The sequence below is a fragment of the Struthio camelus genome, chromosome 3 (genome assembly GCF_040807025.1).
Source record: "Struthio camelus isolate bStrCam1 chromosome 3, bStrCam1.hap1, whole genome shotgun sequence".
NCBI lineage: Eukaryota > Metazoa > Chordata > Aves > Struthioniformes > Struthionidae > Struthio > Struthio camelus.
In genome coordinates, this window is record NC_090944.1 from 96,495,195 (window position 1) to 96,515,923 (window position 20,729).

Genomic DNA, 20,729 nt, shown 5'->3' on the forward strand with positions numbered 1-20,729 from the left:
TAGTATTATGCAATTTGGGGATTGCTGCTAGCGATGGGGCTTCCCCCTGCAAAGCCTGGGAGCCTAATGATGCAAGAAGCGCTATGCACAGATGATCTGCAGGATTATATAGATATCATCTTTTAGAACTGGTAGTGTTGACTGAAGTGTATTCAAAAGTGGAGAAGAGCAACTTCTTTCCTGGTACCTCTTCACATTTTGAACTGAGCTTTGGTTTGAGTAGCTGGGGTGGAGCAGCTTTAATTAACAATTAGGATTACAGGCAAGCAGCAATACGGGACAATAGCCTACTTATTCCACTAATCACTCCAGACCTACAGCATCTTGTTCGGAGTCTACAGAGTGTTCATGAGAGGCTGTTTTTTTAGTAACCTCAGCATAAAGCGTTAGTATTTTTTTAATGATCTCAGAACTGTGAGAAGCTGCTATGTAAAACCCAGGAAATCTGCCCTATCATTGTGAGTAGATAGTGTTGCACCACTGGAAGGGTGAGAAACAAGGCCTGAAAGACTTTTGGTCAGAGAAGGGCTGTCCTGCCACCCCCAAGGAATCAAGGCATATGCTTCTTCATCAGCATATAAAATAAAGAACAGTTCTTGTCTAAAGTAAACAGCCACAGACCGATTCCAGACTGATTCCCTGGAGAGGCCATTGTGAATTTACCACGTCATTTAAATTCTAGACTGTTCTGAATAGATAGGCTTATTTTACTTAAATGCAGTTATCAAAGTCATGTCCATTTAAAAATTCTGTTCTCCACACCAGAGCAAATCTCTCTCCCTACTAGCATTGCTTTGAAATGCATCTTATTTAAACCTGCATGCAAACAGTCAACAGCCATTCTCTCTCTACCTGAAATAAGAAAACGGTTTCATCTGGATGAAGGCGTACCCACTTGAGAGCTCGAATGACCGGACTGCTAGGTATGCCCTTACTCTGCTTTCTTTTCCTTCAAAGCACACCGTGGTATCTTTTCAAATAGGTGACATATTTACATCTAATGAATCTAATACATCTAGTTTACATCTAATCTATTTACATCATATTTACATCTGTCTATAACAGTATTTGAAGCATCAGTACACTTGTCATAATTTCACACTGCTTTTGGGGATTTACAGGCTTATTAAAACGTTCCCAGTAATTCCCTTTGTTCACTGGGCCGAGGAAGAGTTATTCTCATGCTGTGTGACCATATATGTAGCGGAGGCTTTACAATTTCACTTTGTTTGAAGTTACATATTAGGGAAAAAAAGTTTTACAGATGGAATATATTTAACAACTAAAAGGTAGAAAGGTTGTCCTTGAAAATGACTAGCTATTAAAATATAACCAGCCTGTTGTTTGAAATGATATTTCCATTAAATTAGCTCAATCTAAGACAACTATACAGTTGTCAGCTTTCTTCCAGTTCTTCCGGAATGGGTCCAATATTAAGCAGTTAGGAACTTCCATTTTACCTTTTTTTCACTTCCTGGGCGTTGACACTGGATTGCTACCATTGCCTTAACAGAGAGCAAGATTATGACCTAATTCCTAAACTGGAAGAAGCAGATACAGACAATTTATTTTTTTCAAGAACTAGATAAACTATAGGAGTAGGATAACATTCAGAGTTGAAGCAGCTCGTCTGCTTGTCTGTGAGCAATGTATTTATTTGGCTGACAGCACAGTTTAAAGGAATGGCAGAACATAAAGCCTGTCTTAATGCCTATTAACTGCTGCTGACTGCTGAACTGAACTGCTTTGGATCAGGGGATGCAGAGCAGGGAAGGATATCTGCAGGAGCACTGAGCTCCTTACACTGATAGCAAAGTAGCATCAAGGGTGCTGAATGGGCAATGGTGCAACTTTGTGCTCTCATAATACGCTAATCGATGTCGGGACACCGTCTTTCCTACAGGTGAGTGGTATGAGGTGCATTATTTTTGGAAGAAGGGAGGAAATGGAGCAGACATGTTCACTATTTGCTCACTACCTTGTTTGCTGCTCTGTTTCAGGGCTCTGGCCAACAGCTTGATGTCTTGGTAGAATTCCTAGCAAAGCCATAGTTTAATTATGAATCAGGAAACCAACCAATTTTTCTGCTGAGTTACGCTTATGAAGATGGGGGAGGGACTATAAAAAAACATACATGTGTAACTGTTCCAGTATGTGACCTCATACTCATTTTCCCATTATATGTTCTCAATATCTAATTTCTGTTCAGAAGTGTTGTCTCCTGAACAACAGTCAAATAAATCAGGGAGAAATATAGCCAATATTGTTAGCTGTATTGCTTTCCCAGACTGGATATGAGCTCTGCAACTTTAGTTTAGTAAGCAACAGATTATAGACCATTTTCAGATGATTGTAAAGAGGATGATATTACCTGGCTTGGAAGAGCCTCAGATCTTCACCATGTCACTGCCTTATGAGCAGGAAAAGGAAGAATTTTAATTCTGACTCTGGACTTAGTCTTAGATGGAACCCAATTTGCCTAATATTATCTGTCGAGTTGTTGGGTGTTCAGTCCGAATTAACCATTGAGGTTGTTTTTTTTGGTCATGGAGAGAGACTACTGCAAGGGGTGATTCACATCAGGCCAAAATAAGTAGCAGGATCAACAGCCCTCTTGAGGGCATTTCCTACACCTCTGCAAAATTGAGTCATAGGGTCTTTGAATTTTACTGAAAGAAAGCCTATAATGTTTTTAAGAATTGACACGGTTATCATTTTTCTACCACTGGAGTGGTATCAATCTTCCTGAAGTTAATTCAATTAGAAATTACCTATATTGGCCTGGGTTTTTTTTTTTTTTTTGAGAAAAAAACAAGAAGATATATTGGGTGTTGTTCTGCACTGGCATTTCATTATACTAATAGGAGACTGCTGTCTGAGCTCAGCCTTGGGGGTTTTGATTCCAGCTTTGATATTATCTCTCTTTCTGCATTTGGACAAATATCTGAGTTTTCTGTCTCATTTTCTGTAATACAAGCAAAATATGTAATTTCTGTAATTTCATGCAACGAATCAGGATCTTGCTTGTCTCATGAGCCCATGAAGATGGTCACACAATTTTTGTCTATAAGGTCTTTATTAAGTAATTTAAAACCTTATGCTAGTGAGAGCCCTTGGTTGAGCTGATTGTATGCTAATGTTGCATTGCCTTCCAGAGGCAGCAACCGTCATAAGGCAACGTTGCTAAAGATCTTAATTGTCTCAATACATCTTGATGTGCTCTCTAATGCCTTTAAATTAATTATGCAATTTAATACTGCTGTTAAGTCTTGAATTGCATTACCTCAGCAGAAACATAAAGCTAATGTGCTTGTGTGTCATAGGAATGGAAGCACCAGTGTTTTTAAAGATTGTCCCCCAAAATTGCAGTCATTCAGTAAATGAAATTTCACAGAACATTTTATTCAGGTGCTTCTCTGGGCCACAGAAGACCTTACTAGTAACTCATGTTCAAAAGCCACAATTACAAGAAGACTTAGGAAGAAAACAGAAGAAATGAAGGCCATTGCCTTCAATAGCTTACGTGCCTGCAGAAGCAGAAAATATGTTAAATTAAACATATCCCTAGGGAACATACTATACCACACATTGCAGGAAAAGGCAATAACAAACAAAAGCAAAACCACCAGTCCCTGACAATCCGACCTGGTGATTTTCCTTCTTACTCACAAATCTCATTATTGACTTAAAGTCATTTTTTGTCCAGAACCTAATAATTAGATACTTGAAAATTTTTAGTATTGTTGGTGGTATTGGTTCACATCACCTTGAGATAGGCTTAGTATGGTTAAGCTTTGCTGGAAGAGGAAAATGGGCTTACAGGATACTTTCATCTCTTCCTGTAAGAAAGAAAGAAAACGGATACGAATCCTCTTGCCAGTTCCTGAGGCATCTTGTTTTTCTTGAATATTTAAAAACAGACATCATCTGCACTCAAATCATTTACCAAAAACCCATCATTTTCATTGCTTCACAAATCATCACTGTGAAAACTATATATACATGAAAACTAGAATAATTATGCTTTAAGGCATATCACTTCTGCCGTGAGTGTTGCACGTGAATGTATAGAAACAATACTACCACACTTTCAGTTGAATTAAAAATACAGAAGGAAATGTATATTGGCAAAAATATGGTTATCGCAGCTAGAAAATGCTGCTAGGGTTACTGTCAATTCTGAAGGGAAATATGTACATTTACATTTTGTCTGGATGACAGCACTTCCATTACGCTAATGACCTATAAAATCATGGAATAGCAAATCAGTACTGCATCAGAGGAGAGACTATCATGAATTAACCAGAAATGCCTGTTCTTGTGGTATTGCCCGTGGAAGTCCAGGCCTACAGACAGCGTACGTAGCTTCCCATATGCACCAAGTCTCCTGGTTGGTTATAGGTCGTTCTGTTCATTCCAGAGGCACTCTTTGTGTATGTCTCATTAGGGCTTCATCTCATAGATTATCAATTTTAACTGATTGTATATACTTCTTCTGGAGTTATTCACAGTAATTTACTCATATTAACTCATCTGAGTAAACATATCTTATCAGCAAGTGTTACTGCCCATTACCAAGTCCATTATTCCGATTAATCAATTGCTAGTTTCTTCCAACAGTCAGAATTAATAAATAAATCCTAAATCCTGATAAATAAAACCAAACCTTTATTACCCAAGTGAAAGAGTTAAAACATGATAGGAAGGCCATGGGTTTCCTTCCCCTGGAGTGTCTTTCCAGTTTTAGTAAAGAACTGATGTGGGGATGCCGTGGTATACTTTGTCATTTTATGAACCTGATTTGTTGATTAAATTGTGAATTTAATCACAGCATATGATACTACACGACAGCTTCAAGTCAGGGTTATGTTTAGAAATTGTCAGTATATCTCAAGTCTGTATATCACAATATATAGAACCTCGTTTGGCCAGTGCATCGTGAGAGGCTGGTGCCTCTATACAACATACCTGTTTTCTGGCTAACTGGGTTAATTTAAACTCTGATGTATTTGACTCTCTGGTTTCCAAAAATGAAGAAAGAATCTGAACTTCTCAGTTAAATAAATACGGGTGTTACTCAGTATAATTTTCCCCCACCTGTCAGACTGTGAGGTGAACATTGCTGTTTTCCCAACCAGCAAAAGCGAAGCAAGCCGGTTGTCTTGTTCCTGGTGCGCAAAATATACGTGGATGATACGTGCCCCCTAGAGGTCTACAGGCATCAAAAGCCTCAAAACAGCCCCCGAGCCTCAAAACCCATGATGTAGGCAGGGCATCTGCGGGACAAATGCATATTGTCAGCAGAGAGCCCATGGCTTTGTTTCCATATTTCCAGCGTTGAGTATAAGCCTCCTAGAGCCTGCCAAGAGCACCTTGTTCTCAGTTTTCCTCTGTGGTTTTTCAAGTGTCTCTCTGACATTTATCTAAGCAAACTGAGCAGACTGCTACTTTGCACACCTGTTAGCTCTGTTGCTTTTGTTAGTGGCCTTTTCAGTGAGTTCACAACTATCACTGTTTGAAATGTGCTTTGGCAATTATATTGGAGATAATAGTTTTTTCTTTTTTTAGCAAAACGACTAATTATTATAACAGTCACTTCTTAATTTAACTATGAGAGAGGTTGTTTTTAGTTTTAGAAAGTATCTTTTTTGTAGAAAAATTAATAAAAAGCTTTCTTTCCACATATTTTTTTCTCCCCTCTCCCCACCCTCCCCAGCCAAAAGCTTTTTAGCTTTTTGGTTTATATATACATTTAAGTGAATTACAATATATTAGGAGAGAATGAAAATGCTGAGCTGCTTTTTTCAATATTCGATTTGCTGCTCCCTGGAGGCTCCTGGCAAAGAGTCTCCAGCACAAAAATCAACCTAGATATCTTCTTCAGAGATGTCCCTGGGTCCCTCCTCTAGACTGGGGACATCTTCCACCACAGCATCACGTGAGGTCTGCAGGAGTTCAGACTCCAGCTGAGCCCCAGGACCCTGCCACCTGGCTTGGTCCGACACTGCTGGTCACTGCAGTGCAATGCAAACACATTGATTTTTATTCGCACTAGTGGTTCTAATGTTGCACACAGATTACATTATATCATGTTAAAAAGTCATCTATTTGTTCTGGCTTGCAAGAAATATGAATGTCTGCAATTGTGTATTTACTAGTTCTTTTCTGAGTTGTGAGGATTTTAATTCAAAAGGAAAATAAAAGTGACTTCTTCAGTTCCCTGAAAGGATTTAGCAAAACTTCTTAGAACAAAGAGGTTAAATTCAAGCAGATGCAATTACAACTGTTGTATCTGTGCTCTGGAACTCTTCAGTGCAGAAGGAGTCAAATATTTAACATTTCACAACCTTTTTTTCTTTGCCCGGAGACATAGTTTCGTGAATGTGAAGGCTGCATTACAGCCACTGTCTGGGTTCATTTAGGGGATTGTTTAAGGTTTACGTATACATACTATCAACTTTTTGTGATGTATTAGAGTAAATTTTGATAGGTAAGTGTGGGAGGTTATTGCACCTCTTGCCAAAAACTGATCTTCTTTCTGTGCTTATAAACATCTTTCTTAACCCCATAATTCCTTATCAGAAGTTTCGTTAAGACAATTGTTGAGTAAAGGCATATATATTTTATAGAAAATGGAGTTTAGAAAGAAATTAGTGATTACTGTGATTTTCTCTATATTATAAACCATACATAGTGAGGAAACGCCAAGTTATTGGACACATTTTACTTCGGTACCTCAATAACCGTACAACACATTTCCATTAATGGAATCGTCATCCCTTTTAATGGAATTCCATCTGCTGCCAACTGATAAGGAAACATATTACTCAGTGTGTTGACTGCCTCATGATAATTTCAAATTTTACCTATGATGTACTCTCTCAAATTTCACGTAAGGCACAGATCTTGTGTACACAGGTCATACCTGGATATTTCCTGAAATATTGAAATTTCTGATGTTTTACAAGTTGGGTTTTCCTGTTTAAGAGTAATCAGCGGTACCAAAAATCATAGAAAAACATAGACCTCTTTCTCTATTTCAGTGACAGGTAGAGAAAAGACTATCAGTAAGGTGGTCAAGGCTATCTTAAAATGTTTGAGTAACTCCTGTTAAAAGTGAAACTCTATACAGAAGAAGCAGAGTAGCTTTGTCAGGGTCATCTTTTTCAGATAAGGTGATCTTCCATGAGAAGGGGTATGTATTTTATATACCAGTATATATATATGTATGTATATTATATATATATGCATATATATATGCTGGAGAATAATCTGACTCGAACTGGCTGGCTGGATGAGAATATTTATAGACTAAACAGTGGATAAAAAGGGTTTGCAAAGACAGTTATTATGGGTACCAATTTAGGATCATGAGGAGTGAGCACTCCAGGTGAGATTCATGAGACCAGATTTAGATGTACTGTGTAATGGGAGGAAATCATTAGGTGCTCCCAGGGCTTACCTCATCTCATCCTAGCGCCAGCGACTAAAGTACACCAGCCATACTGAATGGTCCTTTGATGTGCCAGTTTTCCTCCATTAACTGTAGAGAGTGTGTACAGCTCAGGGGTACATGCCTGTGAATGTACAGGTATCTAAAGTTAGGTGTGATGAACCACTTCCTAAGTTATACATGCTGGTCACTGTACACCAAATACTGAGTTTCTAGGATTGATCTGTTTATCCATAATTATCTTGTAGTGTCATGTAATATTATACATGACATTTAACAAGTTATGGTTTTAAAGAGTTTTTTTTGCATTTTTTTAATAGAGGTGCTTGTAGTCGCACATCAAGAAGCACTTGAAGGAAGTGAAATCTAAAAGGGATTCTAAACAATTCAGAAATTTAAAACATTTTGAAGATTGTATATCAGCTATATAGATATATAAATAATTTTTTAAAAAAGTTAAATAAAATACTCTCCTAGTAGTTGTTTTCCTTTGTTCTAACTGCTTCTGCTACTGATTATTTTCAGTGCTCATATTAGATGTTTTGTACATAAACTGAACTGAACTGAACACTTCTAGACTGGGAAGATCTAACTGAATAATTTCAGAATATCCACTCAACTCACCATCCTTCAATAAAACAAAGGTGATACATCTAGATTGAACAATTTTTGAGACCAAAATAAAAATCTTAATAAAATCAAACCTGAAATGTCTGGATTTTGTTTTACCGTATTTCTCAGACCTTCAATACAAGACAAAGCCTTCTCGGTAATTCACAAACTGAAACTGAAATGGCTGAGTCAGTAGTATGAATCTTAACTTCTCTTCAATGAGAGCATAGTCTAAATTTGGGATGCTAATCATTAGTTTTTATCTCAGATGGTTAAACTGGATGAAAGGGCCATGAAGTTGTTTTCAGTCATCCTCAAACGATTGAAAACTGAGCAGGTTGAACAAAATACCATTTGACATTAAATTCATCCTTTTATTTTGGCCTTGGGGATTTTTTACCACAACCTCAGAAACGCAGAAGAGGATTCAGTTCTGTGGGGATATAGCTGACATTCACACAATATAGGAAGAATTTGTGCTTTTACCTAGTGTTTCAAGCAACTCACAAGATATCCATTAAAATGCTTATCTTTCAAGTCAAAGTTGGTAGAATGAGTCTCTGCCTCTTTCTTCCCATTGTTATACGATGTTCAAGAACTTGTCTTTCATAATCTATGCTTTTGAAACATGAAACAATGAAAAATAGTATTTACATATATATTAAAGTATTAATTATTTATTTAATACTAAAGTATTATTAAAGTCTATTAAAACTTTAATAGACTTTGTTTGTTCAGTAGTATATTTATGCATATATGGGTCCAGGGTAAGAGAGGAAATGATGCTATTATTTGGGTGTTCAAATGAGGGGACCACTGGATGTGATCCTGGGCAATATGCTCTAGGTGACCCTGCCTGAGCAGGGAGGTTGGACTAGATGATCTCCAGAGGTCCCTTCCAACCTAAATGATTCTGTGATTCTGTGATTCTGTGATTCTGTGACCACAGGTAGCGAGCTATTGCAATGAGATCTCTGTGCAAATTAAGCAATTCATCTTAGAAAGTGTATTCACAGCAGACATTCAGCTGAAATTAATCTCATGCACCTTTTCAAGTCCATTTGACAGGTCCAGTCTCCAAACTTCAAGCTGTGAGTTTGGGCCCATAACATCACTAAGAATATTTTGAGTAAACAATTTGTAATGTTTATAATATTATCTCTAGTGAATTACCAGAAATTTGTGAACAATTTTGTATCTCTTTTCATCTCTGAAAATTTTGGTAACTTTTAGTGTAGTTTTTGGACTCCCACCCCGTTTCTCCTGAATTCATCACCCGTGTTTGCTCTTTTTATTGACAACAAACTCATTATTATGTTATCTAGTTAGAAAGCTGTACATGTCTTTAGTACTGCGACTTTTCAAAACTCTTACCTACTTCTGACCTGTGCTAGCTGGGAGTTGAGTGGGTAGCTTGCACTCTAAAACTGGCTTTATTCCTTCTTTTGACAGTACAAGAAAAATCTATTTTTCTAAACATACTTTTTCCTTGAGGTAACAAAACAAACTCCTAAGAACGTGAAAATAAATAAAACGACAACCACGACGACAACAAAAACACTATTCACAGCAGGAAATTCTGTCCTCAACTAGCTATTTCGTGTTTTCCTCCTCTATCAGTAAGGAGCTTTCAAGTTTATAAGCATTCTACGATCTCTTACCATCCAGCTTTAATCTCACTTCATCCAGAATGAGTCTAACCTCTTTCTGATTAGATCCAGTTAAAGAAAGTGCAAGATAAAAATACTTCTTTCAGCTTGCAGCCTTTTCTACACCTGAAGCTCAGTAATCAAAAGATTTTGTGCCCTTTAAATTTTAATGAAAACAGAACGTGCAGGGCAAACATTGTAAAATGCCTTTTTTCTGATTTTGTAAAGCCATCGGAATTATATCCATAGAAGTACTGAATGGCCTTTTATCTGTGCAGGTGTATACATGGGCAACGATAGGCATTTTTGAGGATGCTAAGATGATGTGCAGTATGTGTTGATGATGTGCTGATTTTGTTCTTAATTTATTATTTAGGCAAAAAAATATAAACACGTAACTTCAAATCTCCCCAAATTTTGAGAAACTTTCGTTATTTTTTTTTTAAGAGCAAGACAAAAATTCCCTGACGTTTAGTAAAGAAAACAGCCGTGAAATCACCTTTGTCTGTTGAACGCTCATATGAATATGCATCTTAATATGCACAAAGTATTACCATTTTGTGAAATTTGTTTCTGCCAGTGAGAAACCTACTTTGTGATACACTTCTGTATAAGCACAGGAATTCAATTTTGTGGTGCAGGGTCTCCTGCTTTCCACGGAAGGAGTTCTCTGATGGCCGTTCTCACACTGTAGACTCGAGTGAGATTTTATCAAACCGGAATTAAAATTAAAAGCACAAGGCCACACGCAGATAGACTTCTTGTTTAACATAGGCTTTCTTATGAATACTGGAAAGGAACCAAAACATCATCTTCAGCTCTGTGCTTGCGATGCACAGTACCCATCTGTCCAGACGGCAGCGGCTTTTCAAGCAGATGTAGTTGTGATGCCAGAAACCACTGTCCACTCCCATCCACGGCGTGGCCGCACGCAGGCTCCCTAACTCCGGTTCGTTGGCCGTGCCACCTCCCGAGCCAGGCCTACACTGAAACCCCCCAAGCACCAGTCTCACAATTTAATGGATTGAGTGCTGATGCCTAGAAGCACCCCAGGAACTGATTTTACCAACAGAGAGCATTTCGTGCTGATAATTGGGGTACTTTTGGCAAGGAGGGCTACTGAACCGTACCAGCACAGGAGAATGGTTCAAACAAAAAGTGATATTTATTGCCAGATGTAAAATACAAATCAGCTTGCTTTCCTGCTTCCCTGATTTTATCCTGGGTGTTTTGTGGGAGAGCAACCAGGCTTTATGCCTGTCACTTTACCTGGAAACGTCTGCCCCCGAATGCTTTGAATAAAGTAAATCAGTCTCCATTTTCTGAAAGAATCAAAATTCAAAAACTAAAATTCTAGAAGAATAGTTTGGTGGTGGGGAAGAGGGAAGGGGATGGGTTTGATTTTCCAGGTGTGTTTTTTTCCAGGAGCCCTAATGTCCTGCTCCCTTGATAAGATCTGGGCTTGGTATACCTCCAGAAGCAGAAAGTGTTGCTAATCTCCTCTGAAAAACAAATTTTGAAAATCTTATGAATTCCAGTTTCTCAGACAGATAAACCTTTTGCATCGTTTATTCAAATGAACTTTGATGATCTTCATAATCTAAACTGTCAACAGGTTATGATTTTTTTAATTGTTTTTCATACTGAGTGGAGTTTATTAGTTTTGTATCTAAGTATATGAATGATAGAAGCTTTTTTTGAGGAATCTTAGTTAATCATAAATTATGACAATGAATTAGGGCAAAGCTCTGAATCACAACCTGTGTGGATAGGGAAGTAAAATTGGACTCTCAGTAGTAATGGTTCAGCTTTAAAATATAGGTAATTACAGGAAAGTCAGGTATTTATTGAGTACAGTTTGAAAAACTAATGTAACATATTAATTTATTGCTAACTAAAAGCATAATAGCTTGATAAGAGGGAAATTATTAAGAGAAACTAAAATTCCTGTTTTAATTGTCAGAAACTGTAACTTCTCAGCTAAATAAAAGGAAGCATGTCTTTTGAATGGCTTTGCGGTCTTAAAAGTGAATCCAGAAACTGGCTTTGCTTATGAGGAAGATATTTTTTTTCTGTGTTAATAGTGTAAATGAAAAATATTTTTCACCCGTTATGCTTTCTGTACGCAAATTCCTTCAGAATTAGATTTTTAAGTATTGAATTCACTTTGCTGTTTCATGGGTAACTGCGAGTAAGAGTTCCACTGAGGACCTTTAGAGACCTCGTTTAAGAAGCAATTGGCACGTGCCATGCAAGTCGTATTTTTAGTAGATGAGTGAGTTACTGTGGTGTTGTTTCACTGCTGCAGCCTTGGTGCTAAGGGCTGAGATGAACTTCTGTTTTTAAAAGTGTGGCGCTGCACTTCGGTGAGCTGAAAGACGAGCTCTCCCGTAAGGGCTCCGTAACCCCCTGGCAGTGCTAAGGCATCCCTTTGCAGAGTGAAAGCGCCTCCTGAACTGGGGGCAGCTACCCCCATGCGCGGGAGATCCCTGGGCTCTCCTCTCCTCCCATGTTTTGCTTTCTCTGCTTTGTGGCCGGAGGTGCAGGCTGGGTCTCAGCGTTGCTCTCCGTGCGGCTGGAGATGCCAGTTGTGAGGCACAAGCCATCCTGCTTGCCTTGCTGACTCCGCGGCAAGCTTCTTTGTGATGTCTTAGACAAATCAGCACAGGAAATCAGCTTTGTTATCCTCATATCAGCTCGTCACTAGGTTTAAAAAGTTATCTGACACGCCTGTGGTTTTGTTTAACCCTGTGGGATAGATGTGAGCATCCTAAAGGCTTGTCATTGCTATCTTATTACAACTGCTTCAGGTCTGTATGATGCACAGATGCTTCAGTTGTACATGTTACTTTCAGCTAAGTTTCTATGATTTAAAAAATGATATTAAATTCAAGAATAGAAAGTATTAAGATGTTTTGTTTGCTTGTTGTCCAAAGGACATCTTTCCGCTTAGATGGCTGCTGCTCTTCCATGTGTCTGCTAAATTCTAATAATTCCTCCTTCGTCTCTTGTTTTTTTCACAGCCTACATGCTGACATGCTACCAGTCCTGTTTCCAAAGGAGGAGTTCGCAGAACTACACAGTGCCTGATCCTCCTAGCTGCTTTAATGTTCCTCACTGGACCATGTAGGTAAAATTCAAAGAAACATATATTCACCTTATGTCTTTCTAAGTCCTCGGCATATCAGGAAACAGCTGAATATTTTGGCAACAGTGCTCAGTTTGCTAAATAAGGTTCTTTTGGAATTTATGGACCACAAAGTCATTGAATCAAGCCCTCCAACTTTGCAGTATCATTGATAGACATGTGACTATGGACCATCATATGTTAATTCGTGCTTCGTCTTCCTCCTACATCTCCTTTAAAAGTTTGTGGGTGTCAGGAACACTGTATTTCCTGTCATTCCTGTAGGTGTACCTGAGCTAACAGTGAACTTTAATAGCAGTCACAGTGGTGCAGATTTCGACTTCAGTGCAAAACCAGGCAGAAAAATTGAATAAATTCTCAAGCAGTTAGCAAACTGAGCTTCGTGTTATTACAGCTGCAGAGCTTGCAGAGTAAGAGCTGGCCAATATAAGAGCTAGACTGAACAAGTTTACATGAATTAACCTGTATACCTTTAGGCCTACCTTGAGAAGAGCAGAGCAGGCTCATGGTGTTGGTGAGCAGAAGAGAGATGCGTTCAGACTGTTCCTATTCATTTTGAACTTCTGTGCAGACCTTCATGGTTTCTATGAATTTTGGACAAAAGGTGTAGCCACCTCCAGGACTTCTCTGCTGAATAATTCGGTCTTACTGTAGAGATGATAATCACCCAGGTTAAATTCAAGTTCCTGAAAAATATGTTTTCCCCTCCAATTCTGATATGCTATCAGAGTGTAGTTTCAGCAAGTCATTTCCCTCTGTGAGAGTAAACCTAGGTGAAGAGCTAAATTGTTCCGAAAAAAATTGCCAGCATTCATGATCACTTGTGTGCTCTCTGCCTTATATGTTACAGTGCTATATGACTCAGTAGCAGTGTCATTTAAAATAATTTATGTGAACTGATAGGCTTCAGAGTTCACGTGCATGCTATATTTGTTGTTTCCCTTATGGTTCTTACACATTTCTATTGTATTTCTCACGTTGTGGAACTGAACTGTAAACTTGCGAGTGTAACCGTGGTGCAGAAGGTCTGTATTCATCCAGGCAGCCGCACTCTCCTTGCACAGAAAAGCAGCTCCCCGCACATATTTGCTTTAGCAACTGTGGCACTGACAGTTTATTGTGATCGTGTCTGGAGTATGTTGAGATTTCGGTCGTTCAGTGCTGCCTGTCTGGAGAAAACATCTAACCAAGTCATAGCAGCAAGGCATTCTCATGGCATGTTAGCTAAATCGTTATAGCTTCAGTATGAGCGGTAAGTGGCTTAGATGAATCCTGAAACCTAGCTTAGCGTTGCGTTCATATCCTGAAATTAGGACGTGGTGTCTTGCGCACTGTTATGCAGCTGGGCATATTCAGTTACAGTTGTTTTCAGCTTTCATGTCGTACTAACTCTTTTCCAGCTTTAGTTAGATGGTTTTCCATGTATTTATGTATTTTAAAAGTAATGGCAACCATATGTTGTGTGTGTGCTTTTACCTAAAGGGCTTTTTTTCTCTCTCTCTGCAGATGACAAATAGTTTGTCTATGAATGAAATGCTAAAAAACACAAAGACCATTTCTGCTTTCGTAGTTAAACTCACATTGTCATAGCTCATATGTGGGTTGCTTTAGCTCTAGGCTGGAGAAGAGGTTCATGTTCCCCAATTTGAGTACCCAAAATCTTCCCCAGCTGTAGCTGGAGGGCAGGACAGTGACCCCAGAAGGTGCTGGGTATGCCGGAGAGGATCCCGAGTCTGAAGAGAATGCCTTTTCTGCAGGTTTCAGTGGCACAGCTTTCACGTGACAGGGTATTTTTAACTGAGGCCGAAATTCAGAGTACCTCCACTGGAACTGGAATTGAACCGTATACCGTTTTAGCTTAAGAAGAAAGTAACAAAGAAAATAGCTGGGTTCATGTAATTCACTTCTGCAGATTTTGCTACAATCCACATCTCTCCTCCTCTCTCTCTCTGTAAATCACTTACTTAGACTATTGTGTGACAGTGGGGTAAGCAAAAAATGAAGGGTCAAAGCACCAAACCGTATAATCCAGTCTAAAAGAAATACAATAGCATCACTTTAAGAAAGCTAGAAATAAATGTCAAGTTTTTCTTTTTTTTTTGATACTAAATTAGATTAAACAACAATAACAAAGCCATTCATGCAAATAAATTTAGTGGATTGCTTTATATTCGGACTGCTGCACTACCTCTTAAGGGATTATATGTATAAAGAAATAATAAAATAATGTGCTTTACTACTCACAAATGTACGGTGCCTCAGACAGAATTTGTCAGTTCATCCAAACTCGTTGCATTAGTCGAGATGAGCAGCAGAATCGTTTTGTTTAGCAAGCGTACGTTAGCTCTGCTGTTTGGGCTATCAGAATCTTAAATTCTTACTTTAAATGCAAGGGTAAGGGTCACTATGACATGCATTGTCCTTTAACGCAAAAAGTGCTTTTGCTTTACCTGCTTTTAGCAAAGTATAGATGACTGCAAAGGTTATGGTACAGGAAGGCTCCCTAATACAAAGTGTAGCTTATAACGTAGATGGTGTAACTTTCAAGTAGTCTGAACTAGAAAGTGTCTGATCTAAGAGCCAGAGGAGATGTCTTTTTGTAGAACATTTGTAGAATATGTTCGTGTCAAATTATCCTACAAAGTAGTTAAAATTTATTCTTATTTTTTCCATATAGTCGTAAATGTAATTAAAATATTTTCCTGTACATTTAAAATATCTCTCTCTCTGAAACTTTAATCGACAAAATCTACAGACTTACCTAGAATTTGTTGTTTTAACTCTAGAGCATCAGTACTTGTTTTAATAAGAGTGTGACAGAGAAATATTTGCTCCTATGCATCCTTGAAATGAATGAATGATCCTATGCATCATTCCAGTTCTAAATCCAAAACTAATGAGAACTTATTTTTTGATTTATTTTATTGATAATCTCTGGTGGTTTTATGTTTTCTGTAAAAAAAAAAAAAAAACAACTGTTTTTTAGATTTTGGCAACAGGTTACAAAAGATTAGCTTTGGCAAGACAGAATAACCAATTGAAAGCATGTGCAATTTGTGAATGCGGTTGTCATGAGTTCTTTCTGGGATACAGTGAGCAGTTTAACAATCAGCCAAATCTTACAGCGCTTACTTGCTTAGTTCCTATTTAAATGAATCACAGTTGAAGTGACTTGACACTATTTCAGAGGGAGTGAAACCATTATATATCTGTGGCTGGCATGTTTAGTTAATGGCTCATCCATAAGGTGTAGGGTTCTATTACGCTTAAAAATGATGAATGACCAAAAATATTTTCCTACAGGTAATTTCCTTTTTGTCTGTAGCTATTTAACTGCATCTGAGCAGTAGCTGTTGAGGACAACAGGGGCCCAGAGACTGGGGTTCAATTTATTCATTTAGATTCATTTGCTTATTCATAAATAGATTACTTGAATTTTGGAGTAAAATTGACACAAATGGGTCTTTTGTAATTTGCATCCGGAGAGAAAGTATACTTTTCATGGTATAATTAAAATTCTAAAAGGATTTGTGATTTAAATGAATGACAGAAATATTTACACATTTAAATTTAAGTATATCAAATATAATTACTCTCTGCTGAAATTCCCTCTAGGGTGTAGTGTAAACAATTCTTTTATTGCATGCATTAAAGACTCAAATGGAGTGGAATACTGCTCCATCTGAAAACATAGCTATTGTCAACAAAGATCCTTTAATGCCATTTTTTGGAGGGAAGTCTATTAGGTTTTGGAACTATGAATTCCTGTTTCCTATGGCATTTAAAAAAATCATGGGTTTTCTTGTCACGTACTTCACCAGACTGATCAAGTTTAACTTGTGAGGACTGACTAGTTTGCAGCTGTAGGTGGTATGTGAGATACAGACTTCAGGAAGAGCATGGTTTCCATGACCACTTCAAAGGAAATACATTATAAATAAAATACATTTCTCTGGGGGCTTACAAATCATTCTGTTTATAACTTAAATTACATTAAGCTAAATAAAATAGCACAGGAAAACCCTCAAGGGAAAAATACTTCATTTAAGTTTAAGCACTACATTACTTCCATTAGTTGGAAGTATTTTACTATCTCTCTAATAGTTTATTTTTCATTGAAAATTATTTAAAATATTGTCATTATAACAGGACTCATTCTTTCCTGTTTTGTCTTCCAGCTCCTTCTGTTCAGTAGACTGCTCTTCTATTCAGTAGTTTTGTTTACCTTCCATCCTTCATTTCTCATCCCTTTATATGTGGTACCTAACCCTCTACGTATGAGTGTATCACAGAAGATTTCCATCACTGTGTCACAGATGTTCTACTCAGTCCAGCTGATACTGCAGCTGAGACTGTTGACCATCCTGATATTTTATTAGCAAAACTGTGGAGTGTGAGGCTTCCTTTTGCTGAAATATTTAAGCTTCTGCTATTCCAAAACGCAGTTTGCTTCTATCAGGTTGTCTGGGGAAGTGGCTGTTATCCAGGGACTGTAATAAAGCAAGAGCATCCATTATTATCTCCACTTGATAAATGTAGCTCAGAGACAGAGAGGAGATTTAATACATACGTGCATACATACATACATATATGTGCGGTGTATGTATATGCATGTGTATGTGTGTATTTTGTGTGTGTGTGTGTGTATTTTTAAGTTCATACATATTTGCATATGCATATGTGTATGCATGTATGAGTGTGTGTTTTGATACATATGGATTGCTTATATATAAATTCTTTCTCTTGCTAGGAACTTAAGCCCGTTCAATTTCATGTGGGATCCTGATAGGATCTGTCACTCTAAATCATATGAAGGTAATATGACTTCCAGGAGAGTTTCTCAAATTAGTACTGGGAAAATTGTGGAAAACCTCACTAAGCTACCTAATTTTAAAAATGATTTATTCTACCTTCCTTTTTCCCCTTCTGACAAGAGACCATAAAAGCTGAACTAAAACAGGTTATCATTCTTAACAGCATGGAAGGCACTAAATCTGTAACGCCAGGCTCCTCTAATATTCACAGCTTTGCAACATAGCTATCAGTCGAAATAATCAAAGCACATATAAACCTCACAGAAGGTGGAACAGCTTGTAAAATAGAAGCAGTGCATGTCCCATACGCAGCACTTATTCCCATTTTAGAGTCAGGTTTAAACCAGCCAGTAGCCTCCAATTAATCCCCACTTAATGTTTCAAATAAAGCTTTCTATTTGATCTAAAGTAATTTCAAGCGATTAAAAATATATTTTGGGGAGAAAAATAAATCTTTACAACAAAATATTAACAATGTCGAAATACAAAAAATGAAAGAAGCTATGCACAAATTTTCCCTTTTAAAAAAAAGGGAAAATTTCTTTTTAAAGATCACATTCAAAAGGCAATAATAATTAAGCTTACATTTAATTCAATAAAAACATTACTTACCTGAGAGTTTCCTGTTAGTCTGAGCAAGCCATGAGCGGGAAAAAGGTATTACAAAATAGCAAAGCTTAGACATATTTTCTATTGGCTCAAATCCTAAACTTTTGCCTAAATATTCCCTAAATATTTAGGTAGACTTAGTCATAAAAGTCTAAAGTAATTACTTCTTCAGTGCATTTTCTCAGATTTTCTTTAAAGCTTAAGTTAATCTGATTGCAACTTCACTGTATATCCTTAGGAAACATTTCTATTTCCTTTCTACTTTATAAGATTCTTATATTTTTAGCTGTATTATTTGTCTACTTTTCAAAAATAACTTTTATTCCTATCATAAAGAGTTCCTGTTTGATTAAATGGCAGAGGTAATGAACTCTTTAATGAAATTCTGGATTTACTGTACTGTGGCAAGTAGGACTGATCTGTTTTTTCCTGTATAGTTTTCAACTGTCTCTAGAGTTATGCAAAAATAGTTTTCATTATGCAATTAAATTACAGCAGGATTAATTCAGTTTTTCCTTTGTCTCCCATGCTCTTCTGCTGACACCTTAAAGTTAATAGAGAGGAACGCTTTAATTTTCTGAGTTAAAAATATGTGTGTATGCACATACATGCACGCATTTTGCTTAGATCTCTCACTGGTATTGCTTGCAGTGTGCTGGGTAAAGAGGGAGTTTTTCATTAAAAATGTGAAACTTTTGTGCAATAGAAGTCCATCTTTCTTTAGTTAGAATATACGTTTATATCACTGAGTGAAAGCATTTTGCTGAAATATTTATGCATGGTTGCCACAGGGATACTAAGGTTAAAGCTGTGAGGTAGCTAGAGTTTCCTTGAACAGGGAATTACAAGACTTTAAGATGAAATTTTGTTCTGAATTTGCAGTTTTTCCCATTTAACTAGTTGCACACCTCGCTACCTGCTCTATCTCCAGGTGCTTACAGCTGCCACCCAGCCACGTTCTGAGTCAGCAAGGTGCTAGGTCCATTGGTTTTGTTCAGAAAAGAAGTCTTGGAAGGAAATCATTCTAGGTCCAGCGCAGCTGTTGTTTCAATGTACTTTTTTAATTTAAAAATGAGATCACCTTTGAAAGGGAGAGTTGATTTGGAAAGGAAAATCATCTAATTCCAAAATATCTATAAATTCTGTTTCAGAAAATTGTCAACCTTCTGTACTGGTGATAACACCTCTTGCCTAGTCTGCTTTTCTAGTAACACTGCTCCTAACCATCATCTTGTCTCATATTTGTGCCTTCTTTCATATTGTCCCTTTTGATGCTATTTCACTGTGCTGAAACGTCTCCAAAATATCATATTTTTCTTTTCTTTTGAAGGCTGTGGTGAGCAAGTGAAAATAAAAGGCTGTAGTAGTGAAGTCATGTCTGCTTCAGGATGAGTTAAGTTACCTAAACATGTAAAAATATTTTTAACATACAGATATAATTTAAAACATACTGAATTTATATGGATTTTAGCCATCTCATACTTGTTCCTATTTAGTCTGTGAGTTCTCTGGGGAGTGTATTCTGTCTGATGTGTTGTGGCTGCTATCAAAATACAAATAATTAAAGAAGTAATAGCGGAGGTATCTGTTCTGCTACAGTTAGTAATTACTGTTATTTTAAAGCAGAGAATTTAGGAGGAAGGGAAGCGGCTCAAACAGAGAAACTGCATTTGCGCTTTTCCTGGGATTTTTCTGCTTTTTTTCCATTTTAGACATTAGAAGAATAAACGGTTAGAAAACAGAGCTTTAGCCTCAGTTCTCGGACACAGTATATCGCTTGTGCATGAGAGCTGGAGAGGCTCACAGGCAGCTTGAGCAAGATGGTCACTGCTGATTTCACTAGTGCTGGGTGAATTATTACGGTTGCGTTTCCGTGCCAGTGCATAACTCCTGAGCAGCGCCTGCATTTTCCTGGCATCCTCTTGTAGAGCTGCTTCTACCTAACAAGGTGCCAAGGGCTGATTCTCTAAGGTAGAGCACTTCTTCGAGCCCAACAGCCTCAAGGTCTGCCTCTTTCTTAATGTAAATCTAGCTTATTACGATTGTTTGCATATGACAAAGACAGAAAAGACTGCTCGAAGTTCAAAGCCATTTAAAATCTTTTTTCTGTTGTTATCTTACAGAGGTACTTTCTGAGCAAAGAAATTAGTTCAGGGAGGGTTTTTAATAGGTGGCTTTCACGGAAAATCCTTGTTTCAGGGCAAATTATGCAGGTCCTAACTTAAGCGGGTAGAATACACTGATATAATGTGCGTGAGAGAAGAGCTAGAATCACATTCACTTTAACCAGTAATTGCTTTATTGGGAACTTCCTAAAACTTGCCATAGTGATGAACAGAAAAGACGAAATTAATAGGGTTTCTGTAAGCAGTTCTGTGGAACATATTCCATCCCTCATTAGTAAAGTTATTTTGTATTGTTAACGGAGAAACTATATTGAGAGA

General features: G+C 37.5%; 1 protein-coding gene across 4 annotated transcripts in view; it reads left to right on the forward strand.

The window, feature by feature from the left end:
* CHRM3 (cholinergic receptor muscarinic 3) overlaps positions 1-20,729 on the forward strand; it is a 278,715-nt gene that overhangs the window by 135,816 nt on the left and 122,170 nt on the right. For 3 of the 4 annotated variants that reach the window (XM_068936459.1, XM_068936461.1, XM_068936460.1), the window contains one exon: positions 12,738-12,840. In XM_068936459.1, the coding sequence (XP_068792560.1) occupies positions 12,743-12,840 (98 nt within the window). In that variant the 5' untranslated portion in view covers positions 12,738-12,742. Of the gene's footprint in view, positions 1-12,737; positions 12,841-20,729 lie in introns of those variants that run through there. The other variant, XM_068936462.1, reaches the window with a different exon arrangement.